The following is a 25,375-nucleotide window of genomic DNA, read 5'->3' on the forward strand; positions in this document are numbered from 1 at the left end:
TACAAGCGTTAGAAACCGGTTAGACCGGGGTCCTATTAAACAAACTGAAACATCTGTCTTGCGTTTCATAGCCGTCACAGTGGTAGAATCTAATTTAATTGGAGCCAGACCTTTCTATTGCAACACACCTTGATCGCTCGTAAGATCGTTTGAAGCACGATAAATAATCCTTGTATATACTTGACTTAAAGAATCACAATGTGTAATGTTTTCGTTTCGACCGCAAGCTTGATTAAAATTTCCGTCGAAAATTTATTTTCTATATACGTGGCACGCTCGATCTGCCGTTAAATTGTGTATTACTGCTGCGCGGTTAGTTCCATGTTATTAACTCGCGGTATTGTATAACGCCAATTACAGATTTCTTGCACAACGATGTTGTAATTTCGCGTATTTGCTAAAAACCATCTCTCGTTTTGTTAAACTCCCAATAAATGGCAGTATATTTAGATATATCGGGGGGGCAAATAGATTCGCTGGCTGCGGTTTCAATCAAATAAAAATGTAGCGTGCAATCATCATCGCACAATCTTTTACGAACTCTCCTACTATCGCGGCAATGAAATCTTACGTATTTCAAAAGCTTTTACATTCATTATTATCTTACACTATAAACAACACATTGAAAATTGATCGACTGATTGAGTCTCGGAATAAAGATTCAAATCATTCGTGATTCATGATAAGAGCTAGCTCACCAATGTATATTATATATAGACGTTAAATTATTAGTGGTTACACGTTTGATATTTAACGTTATCTACTCTCGTCACGAAATAATAAAAAGTAGATTAATAAAGTTAGAAATCGTAAATCAATAATATGCGAAATAAATTAAATAAATTAATATTAATAAGCTTATAATTAATTTTATCTATTATCTAAAATTGTTTGTATATATGTACGATTTATATCATTACTACCAATTGCTACAATTATTTACACATTTTTTACGTTTATTGGCCTTACCTTCTTTTTTCTTTTATATAACTACTATTCTACTTTTGTTGTCGATAATAATATTACTAAACTTATGTTTATATATATTTACAACGTTTATATATTTAGAGGAAATTTGAAAATGCAAAAGCATTATGTACTTGAGTCTATAATTGAGTCTATAATTGCGTCTCATGTCTATTACAGAGACACATAAAATATTTAAAATAAAGTAGGCACTACATGATATTTAATGAGTAAAACAATCCTCTGTCTGAATTCCATTTCGTCAATTCTATTCACAAAGATATGAATTTTCACTTCCTCAAAGATATTGTTTACGATGTCACTCTCTTCATCGAAAATTTATCGAGGTAATATGAGTATTTCAGATGCGACATAAACAGTTTTGTCGCCGTACATTATCGCTTTCAATCCAACAAGCCTTTGTTGTACCAACCGACGCTAGGATTAAAGATTAAACGCTATACGCCAGCATAATCGCTTGACAGCTTCAGTTTCCGTCGAATACTGTGACTCACACGTACGTACAACCGATCGCAATGTATTCGCCACTTTAGCATCATAATCTTGTACACAATATAATTACCGACAATTCGTATCATGAATTACTCGCTGGTACAAATATAGATTATGTCATTGTGCGATACGAACTATGATGTCATAATAAGCGTAAAACCTTCCACGAAACGGGTTTCTACGAATTATACTTCTTTTTTGGCAAACTATATTCGAACATCAAAGTTAGCTTGTCGCGAAATTATACATCGTCTAATTTCCTGTGAAATGTTTACGATAAAAATTATTTGAAATACCAAATATATATCAAAAATATCTCGACATGCACTATATACGTTAAAGATATTTCTTTGGTGTTTTATTGTTGTGTTTGATACATAAAACACGATTCTCGAAGGAGAAGACAAGTTATTTGTCGCCATGTTGGCTCTCATTCGAATTACAAATAGGTCGTATTTTACGTAACATTATGATATACGGTGAATCTCTAAGGTCTTCTGTCTTCTTCCTGTTCAATGATCGTAGCTATCATAGCTGCAGGTAACATTCTGACGAGCTATAGAACACAGAATTTAGAATCTCATTTCTGGCCGACAATAATCCACTTGAATAATTAAGATTCTCGTTATTGCTAACAGCGAGCTATTGTATCGATTTCATGTGGAACAATGTAGCATTCTATTGAACGCTTCTTCAAGTTTTTATATGGGTATCTTGCATAACATGATAATGTAGTAAAGAAGTAGAGGTTGCAGGTATTACAAAAAGTTCAGAAGTCGGTAACAAGTGAAAAATAGGAAATAAAAGGTTGATAGAAGAGTTCTTACTGATGAAGAGTTCCAATTATTGAACGAAAATGAAATTAGGAAAGAGACATCGATTCTTCAAGTTGTATTCCAACGTCGGAAATGTCTTTGCAAGACTTATTACAAGAATCTTGTTCACACCTTGATGCTGCACATCGCGAAGTTCTTCTTTCAGAAATAAACGAGATTGTGTTCGTCTCGGTTTATTTGGCCGATGACGTCGAGTATACGTTTCAATTTCATAGGCCTCCCCACTTTTTACTTATCTACAGTTCCCAACCTTGACGCGACCTAACACCTTTCAGCAATTAACAGTCTAGTACGATGGGTCACGTATGATTGTGCAATTACTTCGTAATGGTGTCACAATGTCTCAGTTCAGTTGTACAACGTGATTCCACGATACTGTCAAAAAGACTGACCTGTAAATATCATCTCGTAAGTCTTTTGATTCCTATCTACGATACCTCAATATGTATGGCGAATCGAACGTTTGCGCGATTTATATTTCTGCAAAGCAAATCGCTCGTACCGTTCACCGTAGACGGATTGGATATCATACTTTTTAGACAAAGCTATTCTTTTCTCAAAAAAATAGAACCTTGTCCCAAGAAGTTACGAAAAAAAAAAATTGTCAAGTATACCTATCTCACAGCGTATGTAAATCGCGATCGAGTCACCGCGGTGCATTAATTTACAACAGTATGCGTCGTTTCTTGCGGTTGTTGCCAGTGAAACGAAACATTTAGCCGGCGTGGATATTGAGGTCAGTGGTTTGTTCATCCCATAGTTAACGACGATTCCAGTGTCGAGACACAGCTTCGAGCGCAGGCACGAGCGAACGATTCCTTGCGTAACGTACGCACAGAGACACTGTGTGCCACCGTGAGCTACCGAATCATCGAGTCCTCGTGTGCTATCGAGACCCACCAAGACTCATCGAGTCGCCGCTGGCCCGTTTTCTGCGCCCGGCCCATTATAATGTATACAGCTTTCGCAATATATTCGCGAAGTATTTCGCTTGCTCGGCGCGTTTTCGACTTTTCATTTTGCAAGCGAACGAGACGATCGAGCCACGCGATCGCGATCCATCGCGGAGCCGACGAATCATTGCCGACGCTCCATCCTACTTGGCACATAAATCGATACCTTTATCGCTGGATCGGTACTCCTATCCCCTGTCATGTCTTAGAACTTACAATACGCTGATGCCTTTATCAAACGTTTTTTCAAATTTTTCAAATCAGATCACGTTATACAAATTTGGATGAGAAAAAAATGAGGATGTTTTTAGTCTAATAGATAATGTTGCATTAGATTATTAGTGACATTTTACAAGTAACAAGTTCGAAGTTATTTAGAAGTTGATTCTAATAAATGAGACGTTCTCAAAAGCCACGTTCGATTAAAAGTTACAGAAGAGTAATAACACGCAGTTACTGTTCTTTAATTCTATCTTAGAATTTACTATTATTTATGTAACTTTCTTGCAATAAATAAATTTATGAATTTAAGAAGTTTAGACATTAAGGAGTAGTAACGCAATGAATATCTCTTATTCGACAAATACAAGTCATTTGATTATCCTATTCCACGGAAGAATTGTAATGCAACTGTAAAATAATAACAAAGCACTACAATCTACAATCTGTAATCTGTATGAATTTACTGATATTATTAGTAAAATATTGTGCAAGAGGGCTCTAATTTGCGTTGTGCAAAATCTTCGTCCAATGTTTGAACAGGAAACTCGAGTTAAATAGATTCGAACAAGAAACTTGGACAAATTAGAAGATGTTTGGTTCTAATAGACTCTGTACAGATATGATCAACGACATATGGCGCGTTGTGCAAACTCCATAGTCAATATTTGTCAATTTTCTTGACATCCACGAAGACAAATCTTGATTTCTGGTTTTTTCCTTTGACTGAAGAGAGGGAGAGAGAGGGAGAAAAACAGGAGAAGAAAGGGTAGGACGTTAAAATAGTGGGTAGTCCCCGAGACTCCGCGTCCGTATACAAATCGGTGACCGGCTGGCCGATGATAAATGACGACATCCATTCAAGTCCGTTCTCGATTGGCCTTGACGAGAATTCTCTCGTCGACCGAGTTGTATTGAAAGCGAAATTCAACGGGTTACCAAACCGTCCACCAGCATAGAGAGCATGCTGGGTGGATGTAGATAAGTTGCTGGCCAGTTAGTTTACAGAGACATGATCAATCATCCTTGGCACCCACTGTATAGGCACAAGCAATTATCTTCTCGCGCGAAGGTCCTCTTCCGTATCTTCGAAATTCTTTGCGAGAAAATCGTTTCGAGGAATCAACGAACATCCTGTCACGTGTCACTTAACGCTTCTTCGTGATAATCATCTCATTTTCTTAGCAGAAGAAACTTCATTAATAGCTCCTTTCCTAACTGCAACGACTCAGTAATCTAACTGGATTCCAGTTGGAAGGATAACAGAAGTAACAGGTATTTCATACTTATGGATCATAGATGTGGGGCAAGTTGATAGCTATCACCGATTTTGGCTACGATCACGAGTGAAATTTGACTGATCGTTATTGGAAACGACGAAACTATAGTGGACATAGTGGTTCAAGGCCGTGACAATTCATGGTCGGCCCATGAGTTGCGCGAGACTATTCAATCGTGTAATCCATAAGAAAAATTATGTGGCCACTTTCGTAAGCGAATGTACGCGGTGAATTTCGGATCATGAGCCGATCTTGGTGGTGCGCACATACGCACATGCGAAATCGCTTCTAACTCAATGTCGATGCCGAAAATCATGACACAAATCGACAACATTTTATGTAATCAGCTGGTCAATCTCTACGTCGACGTTAAGTAATACGCCCTCATTCACGCATGGAACAACAGAACTTAGTTGGAAACCGACTATTCGCGAGCCAGCTGAATTTACGCGTTTCCATGCTATCCGGTTTTAAATTATTCTCACAGTTGTCCCTCCTTTTTCTTTCTTGTTCTATATTTAATGCTAAGCTAAATCTTATCGTACGTTTAACTCTACGTAAATATTTTTAAAACGTTCAAGTATAGTTCTATGACGTAGAGAAAGATCTTTTATCAAAAAATAATAGAGGTTGCTTCCACACGCGTTTATCGAAGAGTGAAATGCACTTTCTGTACGCTTTTATGGGAATTTTTATGGACCAAACAAGGAGCCCGCTTTGTTTTCCACAGCGTCCTTCATGTTGTCTCAATTCACTTTCGAAATCGACCTTCATTCTTGGACCGCGACGATGATTCTTTCATGCTTTGATCGTTTCAGGAACTCGTGGATCTGGTCGTGAAAATCTACGCCCTTGATTCTGACCTCAGGAAGATATCTTGCTAAGGTTCTCTTGGCAAAAAGCAAGAAAAATGTCGATTGTAATGCAGTACGTAGACCGGCTACACGAGATACTCGACAAAAATGCAGGTAAGCCTCTAATGAGATCGTACACGTACATTACAAACGCGTAACATGACCAGATGTAGATCTTACGATATCTTGAAGTTTTTCACCTTCCAAACATTGTGAACAAACCTTAAACATTGAGAAACATCTCAGCGACGATCACCAACTGGTGACTGGAAGCGATTTTATTAAGCAAGAACAGGAATGGCTGAACCCTCTCTCTCTCCATTCAATTCTCGTTTTTCTGCTTTCATTTCGCTTTTCACCTTGGTCTAGACGGAATATCTGCAGTTGATAGGAATTCATGGCCAGTGTCCCCTGTGGATAATATGGAAATTGGATTATTCTTAATAAAAATGATACGATTGTGCTGGGTAAAATGATTAGATTCTATTTGAACAAAGTTGGAAAAAATCGATGATTCTTCCATCCTTATTTCTTTTTAACCAGCACGTATGTTTAAGAGTATGCTTGTTATGGTTCATAAATGTTTTGCAATAGCAACAAAGTATTACATAAAAACGATGACGATAAGAAAAATAATGAGAATAATGTCAATAATAATTAAAGAGACGCAAAATTTACGATGGAAAATAAAATAGTCATGTATAATGCATGTTTAGTTATGAAATGAAACATTAATATAAGAAATAACGCATAAAGAATACAAATTATAACTCCATTCGGGAATAGTTGCTTGTAACAACTCATGTAAGAAATATGCAAATAATATACATAATCAAATATAAGTAGAGTTCTACGTTCAAAAAGATAACATCAGAAAAATATCAATATATGTACATTATTGTATATAAATAAGCAAACAAGAGTTCAAGTAAATGAATAAAACATATATGTCTTCTTCGACGTAAGCACATTGTACAGGGGTAACATTGTCTTAATGCGAAGATAAGCAAAGATTACAACGGTTCCACAAGAACTAAACTTTTAAAAGAATCTTTTAAACTTTTCAAAAGAATTCAAAAACATAAATCAGACTTTATCCATCATAGTCGGCAATGCGGGTATATCCTGAATAGAAACTTCTTTGAAATTACGCAAGCATGAACACAAATAAATAAAAATTAAAGCAATAAAAGTTACAGATGACTATTCCTCAAATAACATCAATAGCAAACTATTACAAAATAAAAAATCTATTGTGGAATATATAGCGAAATTCCAAATATCTTTTCTCACTATCTTAAACCCCGATTTCTTTCATAATGCTACCAACTTTCGCCATTTCCTAGCTACAGTTATACATTTCTAGACTTCGTTCTTTACTTCATAAATTTTAAAGTTTTAGCTAGGTATCTGAAGCTTTTATCTGCCATCACTAACATTTCAACGAACCAGAACTTATATTTTTATTAGCATAATATCGACTCATATCAGTATAAAAATTAGTTTCATAAATATTTGTTTACCCAGTGGAAGAAGATTCTATAGAAACCTAACATGCTAATATTGCAAAGGATCGGTGATAGGGAATTCCAGAATTCCACATATCATTTCTCCCCACGTATCTTTAACTTCGCAACGCTTTCTCAAAAGCAGAGGAGAAACCTTCTGCGTGTATCACTTATAACTTTTATCCATTATTATCGTATATTAAAGAATGCTTGAAAATACTCGTCTCTTTATCTTTTCCTTTATAAAAACTTTTCCTCGAGAAAACGATAAAGAAACAGAAATTTAGAAGTTTCATGATTGAACGACTTGATCCATGTTTTCTAGCACGACTAAGGAAGCACGGAATCGGAGATTTCGACGAGTGCTTGTGTAGGAAGGAAGGATAGAATATCATTATTCATTTATTTATTTATTTATTTAGTTATTTATTTATTTATTTATTTATTTAGTTAGTTAGTTAGTTAGTTAGTTAGTTAGTTAGTTAGTTAGTTAGTTAGTTAGTTAGTTAGTTAGTTAGTTAGTTAGTTAGTTAGTTATTTATTTATTAGGGTTAAGCCCGTTAGAATACATGTGTTTATAACAACAGGTAGTTACAGAAACTTACAAAAAAGGGGAAAAAAAATAAAAATCTCGCATAATATGTGCTGATGAAAAAGTATGGTTAAGCAATAAATTTAAGATCAAAATAACGCCTCATAAATCAGTCGCTTATATGACACATCACTGGTAGAAAAGAAATTATGTGATCCAAAAAAACTATTAGCTAGAGAGCAAATACGATTAAGCAAACGTCATTCCTCGTGATACAGCGGTAACCTGCATCAAAAATGAATTATTCATTTCACACGGCTGAGAGATACAGCCATCAGTCTCGAGGAGAATTTTTAACTTCTTCAGTAAACACGCAAATAAGAGACCGTATTCTCAGATTCGCCGAATAACTTTCAATAGTAGAAATTCCCGTAGCAAAGAAAATATCACGATCGAAGCGACTTATCACGTTTTAAGGTAGAATACTGAAAGAGCACCATAAAACCGCACCAAGGTCAGTCAGCTATTAAAACCAGCAGGAGACCAGTTAATTAAACACATTTTACAACTGGTTTTAACGCGTATAATAACGTATAGTATAATAATGCGATAGTTGACTGAACTTTTGAAGGACGAGAAAAGTATAGGAGGATATCGCGTGAAGACACCTCAAGGTCGAGACCGATACACCAATGCTACGCCAAGGCAGCTGGCCATGCAACATCAACTACGGTCGACCGAAGACTGATTTGTCCTAGAAGTTTTCTCTACGTTGATTAAATTTTTGAAGTTATTGATGTATACCAATCGATCAAGCATTGATAGAATGTTATACCTGTAATTTATTTTTTTCAGATCAGAGAACAACGGACTGGTTCATGATGAGTTCACCGTTCCCCACTCTGTTTATCTGCCTGAGCTATGTATACGGAGTCAAAGTTTTGGGTCCAAAGCTAATGGAGAATAGGAAGCCCTTTCAGTTGAAGAACGCCCTGATAATTTATAATCTATTCCAAATGGTGTTCTCAGCGTGGCTCTTCTACGAGGTAACATTTCTACTTCAACTGAATGTCCCTCGTTGCACTTGTTCCTCTTCCCTCCTTTTTATATCTTGTTGTATCAAATAACGTGTCGTCTGAAGAATTTTTGTTGCCCGTTATAATGTGTTGCCCGATTCAAAAATATATTCGTTGCATGAACAAGTCTGCGATGGTACACATTTGGCTTATGGTACATAAGCACGCACAATCAGTCTCTCCTGTATCAGAATGTGCCACAGGGAACCAAGAATTACACACTAGCATCGTACGATGAATGATTTCTGCGAAAACATCGAACGTCCGGCTAATTCATCGAGTTCGAGATTGTGTGTGACCGATATCAATGGCACTGCTTAATTAATATTTACGAAACGATTGACTATATAAACTCTTACGTGATATCTTTTTCAATGCAAGATGCAGAAAGGTTGCTCGCTTCAGTATACAAAATTAAACGATTCGTTGTTGTTAGACAAATTAATATCGATTGGACAATACTTTGAAAGGCTGGCAAAACTTTAGTTAACACTTTCAGCGGTTACAAATAACCGAGTCGTAATCGTGCTGCATTTTAAAGTTCGCGGAAGAACGCATTTCGGACTCGATCGATTAAGCCTTCGATTAATGCAGAGGAAAGCACAAGATAAAACATTAATTTTCAAACAAAAAAAAACAGAGTCTGATGGGCGGATGGTGGGACCAATATAGTTTCCGTTGCCAGCCTGTGGACTATAGCAACAATCCAACCGCGGTGAGGGTAAGTCTTGTCATACGTAATTTTCTCTGCAGATGGATCATCGACCGCCATTCCAACGAGACGGACCTCCACCAACGATCTTGTTCAACGATTTTTATATGCGTATACGTACGAGTATATATGAAAGAAAGATATCGTTGATCTGCTGCTCCATATTCCTCTATATCCTCAAATCTAATTTCATTAATTATGACTATGACAACGTATACGCATATTTTTGACGATAGAACGTTTCATGTTTTCAAGGGCCTTGGATTGTAGAAATTGTGGAATTGTGCTATGATGCGAATTATCTTATGCTTCGTAGGCAGTCGACCAGGGAACGAAACCATCTATGAAAGAGGAGTAAACTATACTATAGCGCTTGTGGCTTGTGTATTTTGCGTTTCTACATTTGCTTGTTTCTGTTGTTATCGTGTAATCTGTACTAATTACATCTTGGAATACCTGCATGCCAGTCCAAGTCCGAATTAACTTTTATTCCGTTAAATCCATTGATATCAAGAAAAAATCAAATGACAAACTGATTAACGATTCATAAACTTCCTGTAACTTTTACGTAAATTCTCCTGAATCCGAGGAAAATTTGGAGAAAAAATGATGAATATAGAAATAGGTAAGAACTGAAATTGTAGGGGAATGATGAACGTCGACGAAGACGCGTTCTTGTTTAGCCTTAATTAACACTGTCGCGTCCCAGCCATTACCATGATTAATTTTTCTCTGAGAATATGCACACGAACGCCCCTTTCTTTTCTATGCCTTTCTCTTTCGTTTATTTATTCTTTTCATTGATCGGAGAATGGCCTCTGGGCGGTTGTGGTTGCAGATAGGAATGTCCGGATGGCTGACTGGCGACTATTCTCTAAGGTGCCAACCCGTAGACTACAGTGATCGACCCCAAGTACTAAGGGTGGGTGATATTCCCCATTAACACGCAAATGCATTACACTATGTCAAATACAACTTCTGCACAATCTGTTAGTTACACGATAAAACTATAAATTCTATATTGAGACATATAACAATGTTGGCAAAGTTTCTGTTGAAACTGAAAAATTCAAATATCTAAAAGTTCGAAGATTTCGAAATTTAAAAACATAATTCAAAATTTCTTTAAACTATGCAATTTAAATGTGAAACTTTTATTTCGAGTACAGTTACATGTTTTAACATTGTTTTCTTCAGCAATATTCCAAGCGATTGATTGGATACAATTAAAAATTCTCATATTTTCTTTTCTCATAGTCTCTTCTGTCAATATTACCCAACTCTGTACTCATAACATCATTTTTCCTGCCTACATGCCACTAAATTTTCCGTAGTACTTGAGAATATTGTAGTTAATTTAGCAAGCTAACACACTTCGAAACAACCGCTTCATGCAATTAATGCCACTTAACAGACTACGAGTAGAAAACAAAAATTTGAAATAGACACCATTCACACGACGATATTACTTACTGGTTACCACCTAATAACTATCACAAATGGATACACAGAAAGATGCGCAATAAAATGTTACGACTGTTCATCAAAGCAACTCTATCAAAGGCAAATCTTTCGAGCATCTGCAATTCTTGTTCTTTTATTTATTTTATAATTTTTCATCATGAGAGTATATAATTTATTAGCGATAACGCTGTATCTCCAAGGATTTGCTCCTATTACCACGTTCATCGTATTACGAACAACGTTAAAGGGATTATCTAATCGATATTTTCCAAAGCGCAGATGGTGCACGCTTGTTGGTGGTATTACTTCTCCAAATTTACGGAATTCATGGACACGGTAAGTAACTGGAAGTAAATTACATTGGAAGTCTTTGATAATCTCGGTCGTTTTACTGTCCCCTATTTTTGTAGATCTTCTTCGTACTGAGGAAGAAGAACGATCACGTGTCGACATTGCACGTTATTCACCATGGTTGCATGCCAATGTCAGTGTGGTTTGGCGTTAAATTTACACCTGGTAAGGCAATTCACTTCACTGTCGTCAATATTTGCAAAAGTATCTTTTAACATATATCGTCTTTCCTTCCAGGCGGTCATTCTACTTTCTTCGGACTCTTGAACACGTTCGTTCACATCGTAATGTATACATACTACTTGTTAGCTGCGATGGGTCCGAGATTGCAACCGTATCTCTGGTGGAAGAAATACTTGACCGTCTTCCAAATGATTCAGTTCATCGCGGTTATGATCCACGCGTTTCAACTGCTCTTCATCGACTGCAATTACCCAAAGGCGTTCGTTTGGTGGATCGGTCTGCACGCGACTATGTTCTTCTTCCTATTCAACGAATTCTACCAGCAAAGTTACCAACAGAGGAGGAAGCCAGTCGCAAACGGCATGAAAAAGGATCATCAGCAGAACCATCAAGCCAATGGCGTGACGAGCGGTACAAACAGTAATTCGTCGGGAAGAAGGGATGCGGCCGATTATTACGTGAAAGGCGACAGCCTAGCCGCGTCAGAGCTCAATCTTAGGAAATCATACACGACGACCGAGTGACCCGATCGCGTTACGTCGTAGCCGTCATCAATTCATCTCGTCTTTTTCCATCGATTCCTCGAGTCGCATCCGGGCTTCGCTCTATCACCCTTCCAGTCCAATGATCCTTCGAGACCAATGGAGAAAACATTGAGTACAAAATTACTCTGTATTGCGACTGCGTTGTAGCGTATATTTGTGAAAGGGGATGGAAGGTGAGAGGAAAAGAGTGTGATACGAAGCAACGTACAAAGGTACTCCCGGATGTGTTGCGACTCAATGTCACGGATCCCTGACCTCGTGACTCAGGTATTCGTGATCCTTCTTCGGTTCGCTGTACGTACAGCTGCCACGACTGACAAGATAACTCGTCTTTGAATCCACCCCCCACCCTCTGCAAAGGAGTATACGCGGGAAGCAAACAAACGAAGAAGCCGCACTGCCGTTCATGTAATCGTATCTCACGTAGAAAACTAATTGCATCGATGTCTCAATGAGATCGCGGATATAAAAATATGTAGAAAAAGTTAAGTTAAAAAGTTACAAAAAAGTAATTTTCATCGCCATCGCATTACCAATCATGGTAATTTATAGCGGTATTACGATACGCAACGGTAATTGTAGAATAATTGTTTTTATTGACCATAGTGAAATTGCAGCGTTTTCGCAGCACGCCCTCGAACCCCTAGGTAAAAATGGCCTCTCACCACTTTAAATCGGCTGAAATAACCCGATTTGATTTTCCCACCCTTTCGTGAAAATGAACATTGTTAAACATCATTTTTTGATTTACATACTTTTCAAATACGTCCGGACGATAGCTATTTGCGAAATGTTTTTACTGTCATCGGTTTGCGCGAGGTTCTAAGATTATATAAAAACAAGAAATTATATAAGAGAGTTAACGGTGAGTCTTGGATTAAATTACGTAACAATGCCACCGACCGTTGTTTTATTACATAATTCGGGAAGATCTCTTTTGCATTTTACTAGGATCCCGCGGGTGTTAGAAAATTTATACTTCATTATTCCAGAATTTGTGATCTTAATTAGGCCGATCTATAGTACACAATCTACGCACTTTCATACCAAGTTTTACGATTACATAAACGGTACGAAACCTGGGCTTAAATTCATATCCGTATGCAAGGTGAGTCAACTAACGTTAGCCAAAAATTTCTCTGTTAATTTCAATGATACGAAAAAATGATTAAGGAAGAAAATATATCGATATATAACGAAGAAACATATATCGAAAATATATCATGACGCAAAAAATTTCTTTCTCAAGATCATAACCCAATATTTTTTATGTAAAACGTTTTCTCCTATTAATAAAACTAAAAGAAAAATTTTTCGCTTGTGACGTTAAATGACTCATTCTATAAAGGATTGAATATCAAAAATAGCAAATTTCCTAATGATACTGATTTTAAACATATTTTAAATATTTCTAATTCCGTGAATATTTTCTTTTCACAACTCAGGCATATCCGTTATAAATCGATATATAAAAATTACTTTCAGTCGAACATGAATCATCGATACCGGCGTATACATATATTCGATTTCGAGAGATACTTCATCTACGTGGCAGCCGTAGGTACAGTGTAACATATTCAGCATTGTACATAAAATACATCATCTATTCAATATGTTCGACTCAAAAGCCATTCAGCTGAAATTAAAAGGAGAAAACGGAAAAAAATGTAAGGTAAAGGAAATATGTGCGAAGCAATAAATCAAGACAGTGTACAAAACTAATCATTTAAGCTATAAGAATGACTACTAATCGATGATGAGAATGATTTAATGATTTAATCGACAATGAATAACCGATTTTGTATATTTAAGATTTTTCACTGATTGGCTTTTATGCCGACTATATTATAGGCATCGCGAAGTCGCGCAAAGCTAAGGAAACTCACGTTTTCAATTACCGAACATTGAATCCTTGAAGGGACAAGAGAGCAACGTCATCCGTGCCTTGCGAGCAAACTGATGTGCCTTAATATCTGGAATGTTCTGATAATTACGCGCAATGGTCATTCAAAGCTCAATATAAACAGCGAGGTGATCTATCGGCGAAAATTCATTAACGAAAAGCAAGAGATCGCGTTTCATTTTGTAACACGATCACTGGCGTTAAAGCTGTGATTACCAAAATATTTCGTCGTGTCACTTGTGATCTAGACATTAAGGTTTCAACTCAGAACGCGTCTTCAAACGAGCCGAATTAACCAAGGGGTTTTTTATCGTTTTTTTTGTACGTATATCATGAAATTATATAGGGTTAAATTGTTGATCAAATTTTCCAACATCACAGTTGTTAAAATTATTGTTAGAACTAAGAATATCTAGAAACGTTTATATTTTCTAGCGCAAACATCAAGTTCCCGAATTCCGCACAAATTTATTCTATTTTTCTAAGCGAATGCTTGTAATCCAACAGATCTGTGACGAAGATCATTCGTATATCCCATAAACCAATGTTTTCTAACTATGAAATTTTGTGTGCCTCGCGTACTTGCACGATGCAACATTCTTATCGATACTTGCTCACACTTTCTAAAAGAGAATCACAAATGTTTGTATGCCTGAGAAATTCTTTGTACATCTATCCATAAAATTACAGCGACTAAGATACGATTCCCGAATTTGTACCACAGATATAATCAGATAGTATGATGATACGATTGGTTTGCACAAAATGTCCACTTTGTGTTTCGTTCGCTTTGCACATTTCGTACACTCTGTACATAGATAGGATAGTTTTGTACCGTCGTAAGGAAAGGAAACAAAACTATTGAATAACACTTATTGTGCCACGCGAGAAAGGTCGAAAGTTAAAGAAAACGGCGAAGGAAAAGAAAAGTAAAAGCAGGTAACATAAATTAACGCGCGCATAATGATAATTTATATACGAATCTATATCTAGATATTACGAATAAAAAGTTGTTAAAAAAAACGTATGAAAAAGAATCTTCACCGAGACTAATGATTACTTTGTAATCGCGGCTATGTACATAATACTTGTAGAACAGTTAGAGAAAAATAACGAACATGTCTCACGTTTCATATTTTTTAAAGAAAAATTGTTCTTTTTTGCAAAGATTTTCTTTTGTACAAAAAGACAATATACAAAGATATCAATTAATTCTCATTAGTGAAAACTTTCAAACTTTATTACAAATGTTCTGCTAATGCGATAAAAAAAAATCACGAAAACCTGTACTATACCAAAATTTTCTGAACAAAAATCTCGAGAATAATATTCGAGTACCCCTTTTATCAGACACATTCTAATTTGGCAAGAAAACTTATCAATTCAAATTTATCACTTGCTCACGCAATTAATTTTTCTAGGGATAATAAAGAAAATTGTTTATTATTTATTTACGACCTCAATTTCAAATTGAAAAGTTGACGACAGAGAGAATACAATGTACGTAAGTAGATCCAAACGATTAATCAGACATTAAATGTGGAATTAAACGCAAAAACGATGAATACAACATATTTAAAACTCGAGTCTATGCATCGAATTGTACATAAATGAAAGTAATCATTCTATATATACAACGTGAACTTAATTATGTACCCTTGTTTCTTATGCACAGATAAGAAGAAACTATAGTAATCTAATTAAATAGCTGATATAGTCCTCTAGATCAGTGATGCATGAAGGAACTGAATAAAAGAATTGATACATTTATTATGATATTGACAAGATTAAAAGTTCTTGAAACTCAAATTGATTGAAGCATATACAGTATACAGTACATTGTGTGAACTACCGCATGATAGAAAAGAACAATTCTTTTTCAACGTGCATTTGCATGGATTAATACCTACAAGTATGTGACGCATTCATAATTTTCTGTCTCTTAGACAATAGTTCTCAATCTATATGTTACGATATTTAAATGATTGTTACGCGGGCTATTTGGGAACAATAATATAATAAATAAAAACATAACTTACAGCATCAATAACAGTTACCTCATATTTGCGCATAAACAAAATTAACAATAATTAAAACGTTGAAACGATGAAAAGATAAAATCTTATTCTTCGTAAACGAAAGATTGAGAACCATCAACGCCATAGTAACATAGTAGCTTGAAACTGTCGCGAATCATCTACCGCGACCGCTTCGTATACAACTTGCAATCTTACAATAACGGTCATTATTGTTTTAATGTGAAGACATTTCATTTTATTTCCTACAACTTTATATTAACAATAGAATGAATTTTCAACAACAGTATAAATAGTAGAAAAATCCATAGGCAGCAATAAATACATTTATATAGTTACAAAATTGGTCCTTTACTTCGATAAAAAATACAAAAATTTAAATTTCTGTTCATATCCCTATATGAATTCTATATTATAAAAGAATCTCTCTAGTCGATATAAAATTGTGCACATAAGCACGCGTATGTGCAATAAACCAGTACATTTGTTGGAAAACGGAACAGAAGTCGCCAACGCGTCCTAGTCAGTGAATTATTAATTGAACGAAGTATCAAAGAGTAACATCTAGTTGAGAATCGCTGTAACGTCTTCTGCTGCACGTCAATGCCCGAACTGTCAAGATCGTTCTACCATCATCTACTATAACTCGCAATAAACTTGTTTAGCGTGGAAGATATTACTTTTTCATAAGATAAATTCGTGTTTAGCATCTTGTGACGCATCACAGGCACTGGTGCCGCGCGATTAGTCAGCGCCAGTCACTGACTAGCGCGGTACATACTTTCGGAGTTGACGGACTGACGTCGTAGTCGAGTGCAAATGACTACATGTCAAAGTCAGTGAGCGGCGTACTTTAAGTGTACTTTCTACCGGTGGAGCTGGATTTCCTCCGATTGAATAAAAATGTTGGCTCTCATCAATCGAATTTTGGATTGGTTTAAATCCCTCTTTTGGAAAGAGGAGATGGAACTCACTCTTGTTGGCTTGCAGTACAGTGGAAAAACCACCTTCGTAAATGTTATAGCGGTACGAAAATTTGCTTTCATTATTACAATTTAACGATTGGTATTCCTATTCGCGTTTTTATTAAATAAAACGTACCATGCTCATTTGAAAAATCACTAAATCGTCATATTTTACCATTATAAAAGAACAAAACGTGCACCGTTTTGGTTAGATTCTATATTTCATTCGGGATAACTTTGTAACTGATGTAAACCTTGCACCCGCCCTAATATAAAGATTTAAAATTACATATCTTCGCAATCATTTTCTGGGAAACGAACTTGATTGTTGTCGTTTTCTTTTGTTCCTTAATTTTAGATAGAATAGTGACCGATTCATGAGCAGTTTAATAAAATTATACATTAGTTTTTTCATAACATTAACATATTTGTTATTTTGAAACATTTTCTATATTTTATCACTGTATTATTTTATATTCTGTAATGAAACAAGTATACACCTATTTCTCATAGAATATAATCTTTTTCAGTCAGGACAATTCAGCGAAGATATGATCCCAACTGTTGGTTTTAATATGCGTAAAATAACAAAAGGCAATGTAACTATAAAGGTATGGGATATTGGAGGTCAACCAAGGTTTAGATCAATGTGGGAAAGATATTGCAGAGGAGTGAATGCAATAGTATATATGGTAGATGCAGCTGATTCTGAAAAAATAGAAGCAAGTCGCAATGAATTACACAATCTATTAGACAAACCTCAGCTATCTGGTATACCAGTGCTGGTTCTTGGTAACAAGAGGGACTTACCTCTTGCTTTGGATGAAAATGGGCTTATAGAAAGAATGTATGTTTGTTATTTAAAAAATTATAGTCATAGTAGTGAGTAAATGATAAATGTATGTCATATAAATACTTTCTATTTCAGGAATTTATCAGCAATTCAAGATCGTGAGATCTGTTGCTATAGCATTTCATGCAAAGAGAAAGACAATATTGATATAACATTGCAGTGGCTTATAGCACATTCTAAAAGTGGTGTTCGTTAATATGTGTAACTAATTTTATGTACTTACTCATCTTTATCGAAAAGCCCAAAATATTGATAGAATGGGGATCAAATGTGCAAGGGAGTGTTGAGTAATGATTTTATTCTGAATTGAGTGATCAATTATTGTAGACACTTTTTTTAAACCTAAGCTTTAGCTGTTATCTATTCAGTCATATAAAAATCATAGAAAGTTTGATAAAGGAAAAAACAAAGAAATTATGCTTAAACCAAATATGCTCATGCAAATGATAACAAGACACATACATCCTGCAAGCACCTTAGAAATAAGTAACAATTTTTTATATTGTGTTTTCAGATAATCAATTTAAGTAACAGTGCTGTTATTCTAACTTAAATCCTTCAAGAAAAAATAGCATTTAATGGTTAATGTAGAAATGATGATAGCTAGTACGAATACAAGCGCAAAATAATATCAATTATCATATAGTACACATTTTTGAAACTATTTAATTAAGATTAATAGATCACAACATAGAGATTATGAACAATTGATTGCTATATGTACACGAATATGATGCTAAGTAAACTTGTATAATTAATGGAGAATTATTAACAAATTATATCAATTTATTACGATCCTTAAAGTATGACAGTTGTGTTATGTATATACACACACATACACGTATACATATATATATATATACATACATATGAAAAGGAATAAAACAATGTAATCCATTTTTTAAATGGATTCTTGCCTTTGATAAAATTTTTATTATCATTGGAAAATAAAAATAATAAAATGTTGTATGTTTTTAAAACAATAATATAGAATTTTAAGCTATGTTATCTTATCCAGTGCAGAAACGTTATTGGTTGATATGCATGACGTCATAGCACTATCGATTGTGTATTGTCGAGAGTCGATTCATCTTTAGCGAGTTTATTTACTGTCCTATATAGTTTGTGTAAGAGTAAGTATAATGATTGTATTAGGTCATCCCATAAGTTCGTGCCGACTTTTGTGTATACATTTCATGTGTCGATTTATAAACATACGGCGATAAGGGACCAATGCACTTAAGCTTAGCTGATCGAGAATAGGCTAGAGTAGATTTTCGTGGGTATAAGATCGTAATATAGTGAACACAGTGACTTCTAACAGTAAAAAATCATGAGTGAAATGCGTATCCATTTTCGACATCTCATGTTATATGAATTTCGGAAAGGAAGTTCTGTAACAATTGCCACGAAAAACATATGTGCTGTTTACGGAGAAAATGCGCTTTCATCTCGCACCTGTAGGAAGTGGTTCCAACGTTTTAGAGCTGGGAATTTCTGTTTAGAAGACGAGGAACGCTCCGGGCGTCCTCCTCAGATAGACGAAGATAAAATTCAGGATCTTGTTGAAAAATCACGAAGTTTGACAGTTCAAGAGATGTCAAATGTTCTGAAAATACCTAAGACAACGATTCATAGGTGTTTAAAAAAAATGGGGATGGTGTCAAAGTTGAACGTTTGGGTGCCCCATGAACTTACGGAACGGAACCGTCTTGAACGAACGACAGCGTGCATGTCATTACTTGCGCGTAATAAACATGAGCCATTCCTTAAACGCCTGGTAACTGGTGATGAAAAGTGGATACTTTACGAAAACCCTGAACGGAAACGTAGCTGGTCCCAACGAAATCAGCCATCTCAACGCTGCTCAAAACCAGGGTTACATCCACGTAAAGTTCTTTTGTGTGTATGGTGGGATTATAAAGGAATACTCTATTTTGAACTTTTATCTAGTAGTGATACCATTAATTCAGACAAATATTGCACTCAGAAAAATTAAGGGAAGCACTAGCTGAAAAACAACCAGGTTTAGTGAATAGGAACAACGTTATCTTCCATCACGATAACGCTATTGTCGCGAAAAGCGTTACAAAAAAATTGTCTGAATTTAATTGGGAAATTTTACCACATCCCCATATTCCCCAGACATTGCCCCATCTGACTACCACCTGTTCAGAGCATTACAACACTTTTTAGCCGGTAAAAAATTTGAAAATATTGACATTCTCAAAAATAGCTTAGAAAATTATTTTAAAGAAAAACAAGAGAACTTTTATCAAGACGGAATAATGGCCCTACCAGAACAATGGGAAAAAGTTGTACAACGAGAGGGGGATTACATTTTTTTATGAAACTGAAAGGTATATAAACAATCTTAACATATATATCCGCTCGAAAAACGGCACGAACTTATGGGATGACCTAATATGTACAAGATTATCCACTTAACTTTCAAGTTTCGACCCACGCTCGCCAGAACATATAAGAATGGCAACAGCGTAACATAAAAGCTTATGACATAGTCAAATGTAGCACACCATCTATGAGCGGTAGCTAAAAGTACAATTAAACGAAAACACAGAGCGATTTGGGTGTCACCGAAGGACTTTAAATTTGACATCGCAATAAGGAGAAAACGATTTTCGCAGCCAACTTTGTTCCTATATGTAACTTAACTTTTTTTTTTATTAATAACTGATATCTTGGATTATGCTTACCTGAAATCCTATTACAACGTAATTTTTTTTTATTTAAAATTATATTCAACTATCAAAGTTATTAGCAAATTACAATGAAATGGTTCACAATCTTACAAACATCGAGGCCCTTTTTCTATTTCATCATTTTCTTCTACATCGTACTTCAAAATTTGTTAACTACCACTTTCTAGAAATTGACCGCTATTACCTGATATTGATCTGAATACATCGAACGTAAGAATAAGGAACAAGGAGAGCAATTGAGATACAAGACACCTCCCAGACTAAATGTCTAAATATGAATCCTGTGAAGTATTTTGTTATATCTTAATTGCCTTCTTATTCTTACATTCAACGCATTCAAACAATCGTGTTCCGAATTTCACAATTTCTGAAGAATCAATTTTTTCAGTGATTCTAGGAGCATCCGAAAAAGAGCTTTCCGTTAAACCTGAGGAAAATCCTCACCCGAGAATGCACTTAGAACGAGGAGCACTTAGGATTTCCACAACGGCGAAAATTTATTTATTTTCTTTATTTTTTGTTAATAAATTGCTATATTCTGACATTTCTAACCCTGCTTTATATGAGTCATCGTTCAAAAATATAGTAAACAATTAATTGTCATTCTTATACTTGCGTATCTCGGGTAGAATAATAGATATGAACTTTTTCATAGAACCATACAATTAAATAGGTACTTGTAGCGTAGAATTTAATATGTTCATATCTATACTAGTGTGTAACCAAACAGAGCAAATCCCTAACATTAAGTTTAAATACATAGATTCTCATATATGCTAAGGTTCAACCAAACAGGGCAGATCCCTACCTTTATAGGTTCTTGTACATGCTAATTTCAATTTAAACTCAGCACTTGGCCGCATGGTGGAGCACCTGTACTGTGAAACAACTAAAACTACGGGCGTGAGCACTCTCATTTCCTCCCTGATAGTATACATAATCAGCTATAACCTGAGAACATTTTATAAGTAAGAACAACAATACATTAAATAATAAATATTTATTTAAAAATTAACATGCGAGCAACAACTGATGATGATCCATATGCTCATGTAGCAAAAGGACCATTGAAACTAAAAAATGATCAAAATGTGATTAAAAAGTATGTATCTGACAAATCTTATTTTTAGATTAAGTTTAGTTACATTGACAGTTACTAAATATGTAGATCAAAATTTACGTATAATCCTTAAATTGTTAATAATACAATTATTATTTTTTTTAATAGAAAAAAGAATAAAGAAGGTAAAAAGAAGAAATTAGTAGAAGTGACAAAAATTACGGAAGAAGAACAATCTAAGGTAATAGAAATTAAACGAACAAAAGCTGAAATAGCATTTCAAAAGATGCAAGAGAAGATGGTAAGCAATTATTTAATTGATAGTCTCATATTATAAGATAAGGTAATATAATATAACTCAGCAATATTACTTGCAGCAAACTGAACGAATAAAACAAAAGGCTTCAATGACGCACAAACAACGGGTAGAAGAATTTAACAGACATTTAGACAGTTTAACAGAACACTTTGATATACCAAAAGTCAGCTGGACAAAATAAATTCTTTCTATGCTTTATATTATACTATATTTATACATAAAATTTAAGCATAAATAATATAATACTTAATTACATTAGATTATTCTTAGATAAAATTTTTCATAAAATTATTCTTTATTGTAAATTTTTTTTATAAAAGTACATTAATTATTAAACTCAGATCGTCATAAAAAATTGTAATTGTAAAATGGATGGATTCTTCACACTAAAGCTTATTGTTATTTTATTAATTAATAAAAGATATAATTTTTAAGTATAAGGCACATTTTGTTAATGCACTTCATATTGTAACATATATATAATGAGTATTATATATTACAATGTATAGTAAATATCTCTTTGAATTTAAGATATACAATAAATAAGTGCATTATGTATATTTGTCTATAATTATTCATGTCTAATCAACGATATGTACACATATGGACGGAACTGATTAATAAAAGGGGTTAATATACTATGTTTCAACCAACGGTATATGAATCATACCTATTGTTAAAAATAAGAATGAATATAAAAACGAAATTTTTATACTTCCACTACCATAATGGAATATTTTTATATAATTTTCCGTTACGACCCAAGGATTACTCCCGTCATCGAAATACATTGGACATTGATCACGTTCTCTTTCATATTCCTAAATTTAATTATAAAATGTATTTAGAATTATACATAATGCATTAAATAAACTTATAGAGGCACTTTGTATTACCTGCAACTCTAACGCAACTGCGGCACCTTCAGTATAATTACTGCTTGTAACATCTTGTTTAAGATCACAGAATGGTCCAATAGCTTGAGACATGAGAACTTTATTTAAATCTGCTCTTTGATATACCCAGCAACGATATTTACTAAAAGGATCTAACTCGTCGTAGGTTATTAAATATGATTTTAAATTTTCTTTCCAAAATCCAATACATTGCATTTTGTAATCCGGGAGACCTATATTTAAAAAGAACATGTGGAATATGTTATTTTTCTACTATATTATATATATATATATATACTATTCTACTATAGCAATTTACACTTACTGTAGATATCCACAGGTCTTCCTAAATGATCTACTGATAAACAATAGGTTTCATCAATGGCAATTTCCTTTTGGTCAGTATCACATACAGAAAAATCTGAAATGTTTTGTTTGCAATAAATATTTGGACGTGGAGACTTTGTAACACCCCCTAAAATTCTAGTTTCAAATAAAACATCTCCTTTTTGAGCAAACATGTATTTTCCGGCCACTGGACAGCGTACTGGTACGGGATTCTTAGCTAAAGGTACAACAAATATTAATAGAAGAACCTAGCTAGCATTAGATATACAGAAAAAGTATTTTATACTGACCTAAGAATAAATCATATTTCCAAGCTTCCTTGTTAGGGAACTGAACCCAAGAACAAACTGTATGGAAATCATCTTTAATAACTGCAATACCACGTCGATATCTGATAATGTTATGATGTCGACGTACAAAGTCAAAGCATACATAATCTTTTTGACTAAAAATGAAAATTAATTAAATATTGAAGCATAACATTTATCAATTACATTAAACATCCATACCATCCATCAACAGTTAATCTAGCCATCATCACCCTGGTATCCCTCGATTCACGACAAACATAAATCGTACGTCTATAACGACCTTCATCAGGATACCAAGTTTCAATTATATGCGTTTCGTTAATGAAAATATCTGCATCAATATTGGCAGTGTTTATCCATTGTCCGCTCATATCTTCTGGTAGTCTGCATCCTGGTTCTACTACTTCCGCTTTGACGGGTGTTACCCTTAATCGTTCTGGACTTTTCTCAACTGTCTTCAACGTATTACATTCTGCAGTAATAGATACACCAATATAAAGATCATCATCACGATTCTTTAGGAAACATCGGTATTTTTCGTCTTTTCTAGATTCTTTCGTATTTGCAACCGCGAAAAAATGATTTTTATCAACAAACCAATCTCCCAAACAACTGTATTCTACCACTGAAATAGAAAATGGAATATTATTTGAATTTTACAAGAAAGAACTTAGCAAAATAGTATTAACTCCTAATTTAACAAAATACATTACCTCCTTCAAAAGTATTCTTCATACCAGCGCATTGTTTGTACGTTATGTTGAATTTTTGATTAGTTATCAAAAATTGTGTTCCGGCAGTTTGACATGATCTAATTTGAGCATCTGGATGATTGCATTCTCCTGTAAATCTGAATCGATTCTGTAATAATAAAAAAATGGATAAATTTTGTGTATACTATTGTACAAATGTACTATTAAATGTATACCTGATAGGCAAACTGCCACACTCCTTCAAGAGAAGATCTACAGTTTACTGGGACATAATTCTCTGAAAATAGTGTTACTAACTGTTGGTCAGGACGTAACCCTTTACATACATTTTCCACATTTGGCTCAACACCACTGGGTAGATTCACACAATATGCTAAATCATAAGCATGCAGTATTAATGTATTTTATATACAGATTTTTTTTATTAATTCCTTTAAATTTATCATGTATACTTTACCTTCAAGTTTTTCTAATACATTTACAGTTCTAACAATTAATTTAACACAGTGATAACAGGTTTCATGTTGAAACACAAATGTATAATTAACATGATACTCTTCTATCATATCAACGCATCTGCCACGATCAGTCATTGTTTCAGCATTTATTTCTGTTAAAGTGTTCCTTCCATTTTCCCAAGAAAACCAAGATCCTCTAATAACTAATGGAATTTGACAAGAACTTGATTGTTGAATCGAATACACAACTAAAGAAACATAAACATGAAAAGAATATGAAATTATTGTCATTTATATTGAATTGTTTATATGTTGTTAAATATATTAAAATTTATAACATTTGTAATATAATGTCACAAAAATATTGAATATTCAATAGAGTAATTAATTATATATTTTTTTAGCATATTTATTTTTTAACTTAAAAATGTTTTTATATAAAGTTTTTAACTTTTAAATACAGAATTAAAAGTGGAATTTTGTATACACATAAGTAATTTACAAATCACTAAAATTTACCTTGGCACATAAAATATAAACCAAATAAAAATAAATGTAATCGTTTAATCATCTTGTCATTAAATTTTGTTTAATAAATTTTATAAGTAAAAAAATGTATGTTTTGTATACATATAACTGATATGTAATTAATCACAAAAAAATTTACGCTCAGTGCCCAACCCACTTGTGAATCATACATATGCTGCCCTCTGAAAATGAATGTACTATTTAAACTTGAATTAACCCATACAAATTAATATGTTACTTATTTGTTAAAATTAAATATATATTGGTTTT

The 25,375-nt window shown here is 34.2% G+C and overlaps 5 protein-coding genes across 16 annotated transcripts in view; 4 read left to right on the forward strand and 1 right to left on the reverse strand.

The window, feature by feature from the left end:
- LOC126871030 (elongation of very long chain fatty acids protein AAEL008004-like) overlaps positions 1-15,345 on the forward strand; it is a 37,726-nt gene extending 22,381 nt beyond the window's left edge. For 6 of the 9 annotated variants that reach the window (XM_050629371.1, XM_050629370.1, XM_050629373.1 and 3 more), the window contains 7 exons: positions 5,586-5,735; positions 8,517-8,707; positions 9,378-9,458; positions 10,288-10,371; positions 11,193-11,249; positions 11,324-11,429; positions 11,502-15,345. In XM_050629371.1, coding sequence (XP_050485328.1) covers positions 5,678-5,735; positions 8,517-8,707; positions 9,378-9,458; positions 10,288-10,371; positions 11,193-11,249; positions 11,324-11,429; positions 11,502-11,971 — 1,047 coding nt within the window. In that variant the 5' untranslated portion in view covers positions 5,586-5,677 and the 3' untranslated portion in view covers positions 11,972-15,345. The remainder of the gene's footprint in view (positions 1-5,585; positions 5,736-8,516; positions 8,708-9,377; positions 9,459-10,287; positions 10,372-11,192; positions 11,250-11,323; positions 11,430-11,501) is intronic. The other 3 variants (XM_050629375.1, XM_050629376.1, XM_050629374.1) reach the window with 3 other exon arrangements.
- Positions 15,346-16,349: 1,004 nt separating this feature from the next.
- On the forward strand, positions 16,350-21,574 carry LOC126871037 (ADP-ribosylation factor-like protein 8B-A). Of its 4 annotated transcripts, none has more exons than XM_050629390.1 (4): positions 16,350-16,957; positions 17,427-17,743; positions 17,825-18,882; positions 20,861-21,574. In XM_050629390.1, exons 1-3 carry the CDS (start codon positions 16,835-16,837, stop codon positions 17,943-17,945), a joined length of 561 nt encoding a protein of 186 aa, XP_050485347.1. In that variant the 5' UTR covers positions 16,350-16,834; the 3' UTR covers positions 17,946-18,882; positions 20,861-21,574. The 4 variants fall into 4 exon arrangements, with proteins under 4 accessions (XP_050485347.1, XP_050485349.1, XP_050485351.1 ...); XM_050629392.1 differs by having other exon boundaries at positions 21,289-21,574; XM_050629394.1 differs by having other exon boundaries at positions 21,323-21,574.
- Positions 18,889-21,574, forward strand: LOC126871036 (histone-lysine N-methyltransferase SETMAR-like). Its single transcript, XM_050629389.1, has one exon. The coding sequence runs from the start codon at positions 19,083-19,085 to the stop codon at positions 19,746-19,748; it is 666 nt and encodes a 221-aa protein (XP_050485346.1). The 5' UTR covers positions 18,889-19,082; the 3' UTR covers positions 19,749-21,574.
- LOC126871039 (protein FAM32A) lies at positions 21,426-22,409 on the forward strand. The gene is made up of 3 exons (XM_050629399.1): positions 21,426-21,574; positions 21,701-21,833; positions 21,910-22,409. The coding sequence occupies exons 1-3, from the start codon at positions 21,489-21,491 to the stop codon at positions 22,030-22,032; spliced, it is 342 nt and encodes a 113-aa protein (XP_050485356.1). The 5' UTR covers positions 21,426-21,488; the 3' UTR covers positions 22,033-22,409.
- Positions 21,940-25,282, reverse strand: LOC126871027 (uncharacterized). Its single transcript, XM_050629364.1, has 9 exons — positions 25,097-25,282; positions 24,577-24,825; positions 24,335-24,492; positions 24,120-24,267; positions 23,605-24,031; positions 23,386-23,540; positions 23,073-23,312; positions 22,748-22,980; positions 21,940-22,672 (listed from the first exon to the last, which is right to left on the reverse strand). Exons 1-9 carry the CDS (start codon positions 25,146-25,148, stop codon positions 22,490-22,492), a joined length of 1,845 nt encoding a protein of 614 aa, XP_050485321.1. The 5' UTR covers positions 25,149-25,282; the 3' UTR covers positions 21,940-22,489.
- Between the last annotated feature and the right edge of the window lie 93 nt (positions 25,283-25,375).

This window comes from Bombus huntii, chromosome 11 (genome assembly GCF_024542735.1).
Source record: "Bombus huntii isolate Logan2020A chromosome 11, iyBomHunt1.1, whole genome shotgun sequence".
Taxonomy (NCBI): domain Eukaryota; kingdom Metazoa; phylum Arthropoda; class Insecta; order Hymenoptera; family Apidae; genus Bombus; species Bombus huntii.

Bases quoted from the DNA above. Each gene is read 5' to 3' on its own strand.
- LOC126871037 (XM_050629390.1), top strand. From the start codon at position 16,835: ATGTTGGCTCTCATCAATCGAATTTTGGATTGGTTTAAATCCCTCTTT. The intron at 16,958-17,426 runs GTACGAAAATTT...AATCTTTTTCAG, and splicing joins CCTTCGTAAATGTTATAGCG to TCAGGACAATTCAGCGAAGA. The intron at 17,744-17,824 runs GTATGTTTGTTA...TTTCTATTTCAG, and splicing joins AATGGGCTTATAGAAAGAAT to GAATTTATCAGCAATTCAAG.
- LOC126871036 (XM_050629389.1), top strand. From the start codon at position 19,083: ATGAGTGAAATGCGTATCCATTTTCGACATCTCATGTTATATGAATTT.
- LOC126871039 (XM_050629399.1), top strand. From the start codon at position 21,489: ATGCGAGCAACAACTGATGATGATCCATATGCTCATGTAGCAAAAGGA. The intron at 21,575-21,700 runs GTATGTATCTGA...TTTTTTTAATAG, and splicing joins GATCAAAATGTGATTAAAAA to AAAAAAGAATAAAGAAGGTA. The intron at 21,834-21,909 runs GTAAGCAATTAT...TATTACTTGCAG, and splicing joins AAAAGATGCAAGAGAAGATG to CAAACTGAACGAATAAAACA.
- LOC126871027 (XM_050629364.1), bottom strand. From the start codon at position 25,148: ATGATTAAACGATTACATTTATTTTTATTTGGTTTATATTTTATGTGC. The intron at 24,268-24,334 runs GTATACATTTAA...TTATTATTACAG, and splicing joins TGTGGCAGTTTGCCTATCAG to AATCGATTCAGATTTACAGG. The intron at 24,032-24,119 runs GTAATGTATTTT...TTTCTATTTCAG, and splicing joins GAAGAATACTTTTGAAGGAG to TGGTAGAATACAGTTGTTTG.